Below are 11,142 nucleotides of genomic sequence, written 5' to 3'. Positions count from 1 at the left end.
GAAGATGTGATTCCAACCTTGTGCCCAATGTTTATAGGCTTGATGATTTCGTTTAATTTGTTGAGGTTCAATTTTTTTTCATCTGCAAAAAGGGGTTAAAATATCTATGATACCCATGTCAGAAGGTTGTTGTGGATCTTCATTGGTGGAATATTTATGAACTTTATCTACAAATATCAGGTATTATACTTAAACTCTTTTTCTGGGACCTGTCTTAAAATGAGTATAATGAAAGCACTTTAATATTATTCTCACAACTCCAAAACATTTTAAGAGGAAACACCAAATTAAGACACAACAAAACAAAACAAAACCTCCCCTAAGATCATTTTGCCATTGTAGGGATACCATTGGGAGAGGTTATTGTGTGAGGCTGTTTTAACCCATAGAACTGGAGGGCAGGTTGGGATGAGTTACTGCTGGGAAATAGAGATATGAGTTAAGATTTGTTTTCAATAGAAATTCAAACAAAGCTGGAGAATCTTCAAGTTTATTAAAGCTTCATGGCTTTATAACATTTTAAATGGAATGCTGCTAAAAGTTTGTACTGTCAAAATCCCCCGTTCTATGTATGAGCATAAGTCAATAGACATATTACCCAGAATAATGCAAGTCCCATGAACAGACTTTTTGTTTGAAGCACATCCTTTGAGGGAACTGAGTGTCCCAAAAGTCTTAGTTCATTTTAAGTTTTAGAAACAAAAATTTGCATTAAAATTTTAGGGACACCCAGTATAAATGTATTTTACAACATTTTTCTTCATTGTAGTTATTACCAGTAAATTAATGCTCAACACTAACTAGATAACAATCAATTATTTATAAGGAATATGCATACATATACATGCATACACACATACATATGTGTATACATACATAAGTATACTTACATACACATATACATATATATGTAATTAAAAGAAAATGGCAGTAAGTTTAGAAGAGCTTTCTCATTATTCAAGTTTTGAAAGAACTATCAGGTCAGCATTATATCCTCAATCCATACACACATGACATTCACCTAGGTTTGATAATGATGTATTCACTTGACTCTGGAATTAGAGATTACAATTTACACCTCAGTAATTGCTCACAACTACTAATTATAAACAGTGAGGGAAAAACATATTTTGCATAAGATTTCAAAAACTACCATATACTGACAATTTCTCCAGAATATACCAAGGTGTAATTGTTTTAGGTATTAGAAATGAACTAGGATGAAACTCTAATTGTATATGCTCTGGACTTGGTAGAGTTTGTCTATTAATACCATGTAGCCACACCAGGTAGTAGCTTCAGGTTGAAGTCCAAAACTTCACTGGCGTGGCTCAGCGAGGAGCACATCCAGCTCAGTACCAAAATGGTCAATTCAGAGACTCATTAAGGTCAAAATGTTTATTTCTTATATATGAAAGTGCTATCAGTACTCTTATGACTCTCATCATTGTTTGGGTTATTTGAAAGAAAGTCTTGAGTTGAGCTGAGTATGATGGTATGATTATTAAAAAAATTGTGCAGCAAAAGATAAAAAGGAGTAATCATCTCATACAAAAGTAGCATAAAAGGGAAAAAATGATACAGAAGAATCTAGTGGAAGGAGGGTAGGTCAAAATGGAAGCTTACTCTCAATCTGGATGGGTCAAAGAATTAACCATACACACACACACACACACACACACACACACACACACACGCATATATTATATAATATGTATGTATGCATGCATGCATGTATATATATTTATCTGTGTATATATACATATATGATTACTTATACATGTATATATTTATACATACATTATTTCATTTATTTATATATATACTTTTATACACACATACACATATATGTGTGCATGTATGTGTATATATGTATCTCTGTGTGTATATATATACATATGTATGTGTATGTATATATATAATATGTGTATGTGTGTATGTATGTATAAAATTCTTACAAATTCAGAAAGAAATAAGACGGTAAGGGGATAGAGCAGGAGGGAGCAAAAGAGGGGGGTTTTTGGAGAGGTAAGTAGATAAAGTGATAAGAGGACAAGGTAGCAGGTAGAAGTGAAGTAGAAGAGTGAGGAGGGGTAGGGTAAATAAGGTTAGAAGGATAGTGAGGGAAAATAGAAAGGAGGAAAATGTAAAAGTAATTATAACTTAGAATGTGAATGAGATGAATTTACCTATGTATACCAGGTTAAAAAAATCAACTCAACAATATGTTTCTTTCAGAAAATTCTGTAAAAATGGATGGTAAACAGAAAGATAAAATAAAGGTTATTAGAAGAATTTATTATGTAACAAAAAGCAAAGATAGTAATCATGATCTCAGACAAGGTTAAAGCTAAAATAGACTTAACCAAAAGAGGAAAATAAGAAAACTACACAATTTGTCAATAATATTATTCAATATTGTTTTAGATCAATTAAAATAACTAGGCAGTAAAAAAAAAAATACCTCAGAGTATACATGCTAAAACACCAACAATGACACAGCAATGATATGAATACTAAAAAAAACATTTTTTATTCAAATAATGTGAGTTCTAAATAGTTGAAGTAATATATATTGTTCATGAGTACGTAAAGCCAATGTAATAAATAAATGATAATTTTACCTACCTAATTTATTTATTTAATGTAATCTATTTATTAATAGATTAATTTATTTACCTAATCTATTTATTTAACTAATCTACTTAATGCTATCCTCAATAAATTATTTAAAAAAACTTAATCATCTAGAAAAAAATAAGTTTATTTGGAAGACAGAAAGTCAGTGAGTTCAAAGAATCCAAGGAAAAAGAAAATAAAGGAAGTAGATTCAGCAGTCTCAGACCTTAAACTGTAAGGTAAGAACATTGCTGAAGTGTGAAATGAGTAATTTTTATTATTTTAAATTACAACTTTCTTGTATAAATAAAGGCAACATAGCCAAGAATAGAAAGAATGCAGAAAAGTGAAGGAAAGAAAAAAAAAATCATAAACAATCCCTTATTTAGGATGTAAGTGGTTTGGAATACTGTTGTGGTGTATGAAATGATGAACTAGTTGATTTCAAAAAACACATGGAAGATGACGGAGTAAGAAGTAAATCGTTCTCACAGTCCCTTATTAACCTCTGAAAGCCCAGAAAAATATCACCCCAGGAAAAATCCTGGAATAGCTGAACCAGAAAATAGATGGGGTGTAGCAGTCCAGTAGCCCAGGTAGCTTGAGGGATTAACAGGAAAGACCCTTCTTGCCCTGGGGGAGGGTGAACAGTGCAGAGCCAGAGGCATCCCAACAAGTTAGCAGAAAGGCCCACCTCAGCATACCAGGGGGAGATCTTGAAAACCAGGTAGTGGAGTAGGCAAACACCAATACCTGGACCCCTGAGTGGAACGTAGCTTGGAAAATCACCAGTTGCCTTATCATTATACAGCAACCAGCCCCCCTAGTGCCTCAACAACCTAAGGGAAGCAGCGCTCCAAGGGACCCCAGGCCAATAAATATCCTACAACATCCATCTGAAAGGAACTGAAGAAAGCAACAGGAAGGAAGGGCCTAGGTGAGCAGGAAATCTCCAGGAGTCACACTACTCAATCCTACCCCTAGAGCTGCAGTGTTGCTGATTCCAGCCCAACACCAGGTAAGCTGCCACAACTCTACAGCCTCCAACTGCCAGCATCTGAGGCCCCAACGCACAAAGCCAGTGATCAGGCCCTGGGTGTCCAACACAAGAAACTTGGGTCAGGGCCTCTGCTCCCCAGCAGGAAAGCTAAATATTTTTAAAGGCCAGGAAATAGGGAAACACCATGAGCAAAAAGAAACATATTATAGATTCTTATTATGGGAATAGTGAAGATCAAGGCAGAAATTCTGAAGAAGACAATATTGTCAACAAACCCACATCTGGAACCCCAAAAGGGAATATGAACTGGTCTGAAGCCCAAAAAGCTTTCTTAGAAGAGCTCAAGAAGGATTTTAAAAGTCAAATGAGAGAGGTAGAAGAAAAAATGGGAAAAGAAATGAGAGGTATGCAAGAGAGAGTCAATAATAACTTGGAAAAGAAAGGACAAAAAGTAACTGTAGAAAACAAGTTATTAAAAAATACAATTGGCCAAATGGGAAAAAAAAGTACATGGAAGAAAACAACCCCTTAAAAAGTAAAATTGGCCAAATGGAAAAGGTGGTACAAGATCTAATAGAAGAAAACAATTTGTTAAAAATTGGGATTGGGAAAGAGGAAGCTAATGAGTGTGTGAGAGAGCGAGAATCATTCAAATAGAAACAAAACAATGAAAAAAATAGATGGAAATGTAAATTACCACATTGGTAAAAAAGCAATTGACTTGGAAAATAGATCCAGGAGAGACAATTCAAAAATTATTGGTATACCTGAAAATCATGCTGAAAAAAAAGAGCCTATGCAGCATCTTTCAGAACATCATCAGGGAAAACTGCACTGAGGTCCTAGAACCAGAGGGAAAATATCCATAGGAAGAATCCACTGATCACCTCCTGAAAGAGATTTCAAATTGAAAATGCCAAGGAATGTAGTAGCCAAATTCCAAAACTGCCAGGTCAAAGAGAAAATACTGCAAGCAGCCAGAAAGAAACAATTTAAATACCATGGAACCACAGTCAGGATTATGCAGGACCTGGCAGCTTCTACCTTAAAAGATCATAGGGTGTGGAATACAATATCCGTATGGGAAAGGATCTTGGATTACAACCAAGAATCAACTACCCAGTGAAAATGTACATAATCTTTCAGGGGAGGAGAAGGACATACAAAGAAATAAGGGACTTCCAAACCTTCCTGGTAAAAAGACCAGAGCTCAACAGAAAATTTGATCTTCAAATACAAAACTCAAAAGAGACATAAAATGGTAAGTGGGACAGAAAAAAACAAAATGAAACATGTTTTTCATAAGCACAAATTGTTTACAATCCTACAAGGGAAGATGACGCCTGTAACTCTTGAGAACTGTATTATTATACCACTTTAAAGGAGTGTATGTAGAGGGGGTGGGTATAAGTTGACTTTGATGTATTGATAAAAAAAAATTATAATCAAGTGGGTTAAATAGATCTAAGTAAGTGGATTAATCGGGTCACAGTAAGGGAATGTACTGGGAGAAAAGGAAAGGAGGAGGCAGACAAGGGTAAATTATGTGACAGGAAAAGGCACAAAAACTCATTACAATAGAGGGAAAGAAGGGAGGAGATGAACATTATTTGAACCTTCCTGTCATCAGATTTGGTTCAAGGAGGGACTGACATCATCAGTTAAGTATATAAATCTACCTTGCCCTATAGGCAGTAGGAGGTAAAGGGGGAAAGAAAAGGGAGGGAGCTAATAGAAGAGAGGTGGGAGTGAGGGAAAGGGCGGTCAAAAAGTGTTCTCTGACTACTTTCTGATGATGATTCACTTAATATCAAAACAATAAAACTCAGAAATATTTGTACATGAATTATTGGGTGCCTTCCTAATCTTCTACTCTGCTCTTGATTCTGCTTTGAAATCCTTAAAGTTCTTGGTCACAACAATCTGTAAGAAAAATAAGATCACACAGGCCAAATTAAATGAAATCAATAGACATTTATTAAATTAAAAAAAAGAAAAACACATGGAAATATTTGGACTTAAAAGGGAAGATACTATCCACATTCAGAGTAAGAGAAGACAAGTGGAAATAAACATAGTGCAGTGTTACATATATGTGTATGAGTTCATATGTACATATACAGGTATGTATACATCTATGTATTTGTATGTATATATCCATGTTTAATTGTAGCCTTCTTTAAGGCAGGTTTTGCAGTGGGATGTAGGGAAAAATAAAGTAAAAAGTGCACAGCAGAAAACAAATGAAAACCTACAAGAAAGCAAAGAAAAGCTGAATAGCTTTGAAAACAATGTGTAGTATTTCTTATATAGGTTTTCTTGGAAAGGAAATTAATAGTTTTGTATTGAATCCTCTCTTACCTTCTACTGTCTACATGACAATGTTGTTTTTTTTCTTTTCTTATTTTATATTTAGAGTAAAAATGAATTTTAAATAAGAACATGACATGAGTACTCATTGAAGACTCTATGCTGTTAAGAAGAAATAGGTTCATGGAATCATACAATTTATGTGAAAGAGCACATAAAACTTCTGTCATCAAATTCCCAAGTTTTATAGATAAATGGGAGTAAGAGAAGATAAATTTATTGCCCAGAATATCATAAGTCACAAGTAATACACCTTTTATTTAAACCTAGATTCTTCAACAGAAAGTCCAAAGTTGAATTTACTTTAAGCTTTAGAAAATTAAATCTGGACTAAGATTTTTAGGATTCCCTGTATAGCTCAATGTCTTTCCATCCTTCCACAAAAATGAAAGAAAAAATCTGATACTGAAACTGGAGGAAAAGATGGAAATTTTCTTCAAGAATTTGAACAGTTATTACAAAGAATCAAATTGCTTTACTTCACAGAGAAGACAAGGGGCAATGACTGGAAGTCACAGGGAAATTTAGGTTGTGATAAGGATAAACTTCTTAAGAATAAGAGATATTCAAAAAGAGATTGGCTGCTCTGTTGGATAATGTGGCTGTCATGTACATATTGTTTTCCTTCATAAAATCTAAGGTTAATAGCATATATTATAATTACACATCATTATATTATAATAAAAATGAACTGTAAAAAGAATGATTTATTTTATTTATCAATGTAGACCCAATGCCTAGAATAGTACCTGGAACCAGTATTTTCTATATGCTTATTAATTAATTTTCCCAGGTAAGGAAACTTAAAACAAAGTTAGGCCATTTACTATTGTAAACAGTTACATTATATAATAAAATAGATTGTTTTGTGGAGATATTTTGTATTAATTCTCTAATAGGTCCCTTTAATTAAATGGTCCACTAAACTAGGATTTATTAAAGGTTGACCAGTAAGAACACTAAAAATAATCAAAAATGATTCTCTGCATATTAAGAGAATTTTTTTTAAAAGATAAAAGAAGATTGAAGGAGAAGTTGAAAGAAATCTATCACATATTGACTTGCTTTGAACAATGCTGTGGAATTACACACTACATTGGGCATTAAAAAGAAGGCTTACATGATTTTTATAAAGAGCCTTCTCAAGGCACCTTTCACCTCTTTGTTCCTGAGACTGTAGATCAAAGGGTTGAGCATGGGGATGACCAGAGTGTAAAAGACAGAGGCTATTTTGTCTACAGCAAAGGAATGGCTAGATTGGGGCTGCAGATAGATGAAGATAAGTGTCCCATAGAATATAACCACCCCAGTGAGGTGAGAGCCAAAGGTGGAGAAGGCTTTGTGCCTGCCCTCAGAAGAGTTCATCCTGAGGATGGTCACAAGAATGAGCATGTAGGAGATAAGGATAATCAGAAGAGAAGAAACAAAATTAAATGCAGCAAAGATCATAATGATTAGTTCAATCTCACTTGCATCTGAGCATGTAATGGACAATAGGGGAGCACCATCACAGTAGAAGTGTCTTATTACATTTGATTTGCAAAAGGATAATTTAAAAAGCTCTATTGTGACTAGTAGGGACACCATGGTGCTATAGAGATATGAGATAGCCACCAAGAGCCAACATACCCTGTCTGACACAATGATCATATAATAGAGGGGCTTACAGATAGCGACATAGCGGTCATAGGCCATGGCTGACAGAATAAAAAGTTCACTAGCAATAAATATCACATAGAAAAGTAGCTGTATGGCGCACCCACTATAAGAAATAATGTTTTTCTCTTCTATGAATCCAACTAGCATTTTTGGCCCAACAGCTGTGGAATAGCCAAGATCAACAAATGCCAGATGCCTGAGGAAAAAGTACATGGGGGTTTTGAGGTGGGAATCAACACTGGTTAGGATGATCAGACCCATGTTCCCCACGACTATGGCCATGTAGTTGAGGAAAAACACAACAAAGAGGGGGCCCTGGAGCTTAGGACGGTTTGTGAGGCCCATGAGAATGAATTCAGTCACCTGGCTCCCTGTGGTTTCATTCAGGCTGGTCATTTCCTCCATCCAAATAATATATTCTGAGAAGAAAAGAAAGAAACCTTCTATGAGTACTGTTTGCATATCCAACATGATTCCAAAAGTCCTCTGCTAGACATGAAATCTTCTGGTTGTTGGGTCATTGTCTATGATGATCAGTTGCAAAGTGGCAGCCAATGCCAACTGATGGAATTTTCTTTTGAAGAGGGCCCTAAATCATTGAAGGTAAAGGTCTAGGATCAATCACAGTCTCTGCCTCATGTTGTCATTACTTCTATGATATCTAGGGAGACTCCCTATATCTACTCACCCTCTATAGTTCCCCTTCCCTTTGCCTTATCAGAGAGAAGATATTTTCTATGCTGCATTATGAAGATGAACGAGGCTAACAATTTTGGTGTTTTTAATGAATATTATTCTAAGAGACACGAAAAGACAGTTTTTTAAAACAATATTTCCTGTTGTTTGGATGATGACCAATTACATAGCATTAACTCAAAGATCACTGTCATCCCAAATATCACTTGACAAAACTTACTTGATTTCTCTGCAGAAAAGTTACTATGACACCTGCAACAGTTAGGAACTGTTATTTGATGGCTTTCTTATAATGGTTTCAGGCCATTTCCATTTGATGGAATTTTGCCCCAGGGCAAAAAATTCTCCTGCTTCCCACATTAATGGGCACAGTGATCAACTTTTTGATTGAGATTTTTGGACTCCATATTTTTGATACCTTCTACACTGGAAGCTCACAAACAAGGACTAATGTTACCTGCTTTTCTGGATGGGAGAATCTTCTTTAGCATGCTCATCTAATCTGTGCTGCCAGAAGCTAGAGTCAGACTTTATGGCTTTCGGTGTCCCCACGAGGCCATATCCCTGAAGCAATGGAGATGTTTAATTGATTTGTTATGAACACATCATGGAAATTGCCCAGACAGTAATAAGTTAAAAACTTCACTCATCTACCTAATTTCATGGAGCATTTCTATGTTCTAGGCATCTGTTTTTGAATAATATGCCATGGTTGCATCATGCCCAGGGATAGAGAGTTTGCCTTTTTGGATGTATCTCTAGGACAGATGGTTACAAATGGATTTATTGTTGGCCAACAAAAATAAGCTAGAGCAGATGAGCAGACTGGAATGCCTTTAGAGAATTTTAATGTCTTTTAGAAGGAACTAAGTGGTGTAGTGGGTAGAGAACTAGTCCTGCAGTGAGGAATAACTGATTTCGCATCTACCCTCATGCACTAGCTCTTTGACTTTTGACAAGTAACACAACATTTTTCTGCAATTTTTTTTTCCTTTCTGATATAATTGGGCTAATAAGAACATCAATGTGCCAGGACTTTTGTGAGGATCAAATGAAATTTTTATCAAGTAGCTAAGTGGAGCAGTGAATTTGTCTCTGTGCCTGGAGTCAGATATAGCTACGTCAAAATTTGTTTCATATGCTTCAGTTCTGCCATCCTAGTCATGTATCATTGTCATGTAGTTTTTGTCTGCTTCAATTTCTTAAGCTTTCAAAAGGAGATAATTGCACTTCTATGTCATATGGTTTTGAGGAGCAAATGAGATATTGATTATAAAGTTTATGATTTTTCCTTATTTTTTCTGATTCTAATCATTAAAAGAAAACTCAGTTTTAAAATGATTTTTCTGTTTTTGCTAACTATGAGATTCATTTCCAGATAAGTGTGTCCCATATGTATTAAAGCATTATTTCCCTGAGTGCTGATTAACAATGCATGATAGCAAAATAATTGCATGCTCTTACCTATGGTATTGGAAAACATTTGAGTTTTGTTTAGGATTTAAATGCTAGCTATGTACTGCCTTCAATTCTGCAGAGAACTCTATTTAATAATGTTTTTCCAGATTGTAGGTTTGACCAGTAAATTAGTACTCTCTAAAACATAGATGCCTATCAATTCCCCTTAAAGAAAAAAAAATGCAGCTGGGGCATCCAGGTGGCACGGTGGATACAGAACCGGCCCTGAAGTCAAGAGAACCTGAATTCAAGTGTACCCTCAGACCAAACACTTGATGCTTACTAGCTGTGTGACCCTGGGCAAGTCACTTAACTCCAGTTGCCTAAAAAAAAATGCAGTCCATCTGGCCACTTCCAACAATAATGAAAATTACTTGTTTTTCCAATTTGTAAATTATTTACTTGAACAATTACTGCAATTCTTTTTAGTGTTTGCATTGTGCATAAAGAAGAATTGCATTAATACCTAATACAACTTAGTGGCCATGGACAGTGTGCCCATCCTTGTTGAATCTCTATTCAGAGAACATGCATCATCTTTAGAGAAACAGTATCCTATTTCCATCTCAGTTATTTGGTACTTACAATTGGTAATGAAATAAAAATCATGTGATGATTGTTGTGTAGTAGTTGGAAGACTGGCTTTAGAATCTGAAGGTCTGAGCTCAAGTCCCAGCTCTGGCACTGAAGACCACATCCATTTTCTTGTTTTTGTCTTTTTTTTCTTGTCTATATTCATTCATTTCTCCATTTTTGTCTTTGTATGTCCAATGCCTAACACAGTTTGTGTGACAGAATGCTTGTTTCTTGTTAATTGCTTGTTAGGCAGCCATACTTGTTTTAAGCACCTGATCTTGTTCTAGTCTGTTTTTGTTTCATGATTTGTCTTTTATATTTAGGTCATAAATCCATTCTGCATTTCTTATACAATATGGTTGAGAAAGATGATGATAATGATAATAATAACCTTTTAAATCAGATTTACTCTATGATAAGCAATGTGCTAAGCACTTTACCATTATTATTACATTTGATGTTCACAACAATTCTGGGAAGTAGGTCCTATAACTTTCAGTATTTTACACATAAGGAAACTAAGGCAGAGGTTAAAAGACTTTTGAGTGTGACATGCCTGAATTTTCAGGCTGAATTTTAACTCAAGTATTTGTGACCCCTGGCCTGGTGTTCTATCCATTATATCACCCAGCTGTCCCCTCATAAGGTATTAGTCTACACTTAATTTCTTCCAATCTGCTTTATGTTGCTGCCTGTACATTTTTTTTTTCAAAAAATAAGTTCTTATCCAAGAAATTCTTGGTTTTTTTGTGTTTTTTTTTTTT

General features: G+C 35.0%; 1 protein-coding gene across 1 annotated transcript; it reads right to left on the bottom strand.

Moving 5' to 3' along the window:
• Positions 1-7,105: 7,105 nt before the first annotated feature.
• Positions 7,106-8,053, bottom strand: LOC114031391 (olfactory receptor 8K1-like). The gene has a single exon (XM_027846452.1). It carries the CDS (start codon positions 8,051-8,053, stop codon positions 7,106-7,108), a length of 948 nt encoding a protein of 315 aa, XP_027702253.1.
• Positions 8,054-11,142: the final 3,089 nt, after the last annotated feature.

This window comes from Vombatus ursinus, unplaced genomic scaffold (assembly GCF_900497805.2).
Source record: "Vombatus ursinus unplaced genomic scaffold, bare-nosed wombat genome assembly UNPS02015166.1, whole genome shotgun sequence".
Taxonomy (NCBI): Eukaryota; Metazoa; Chordata; class Mammalia; order Diprotodontia; family Vombatidae; genus Vombatus; species Vombatus ursinus.
The sequence above is the reverse complement of the archived record's forward strand: the minus strand, read 5'-3'. Positions and strand labels throughout refer to the sequence as shown.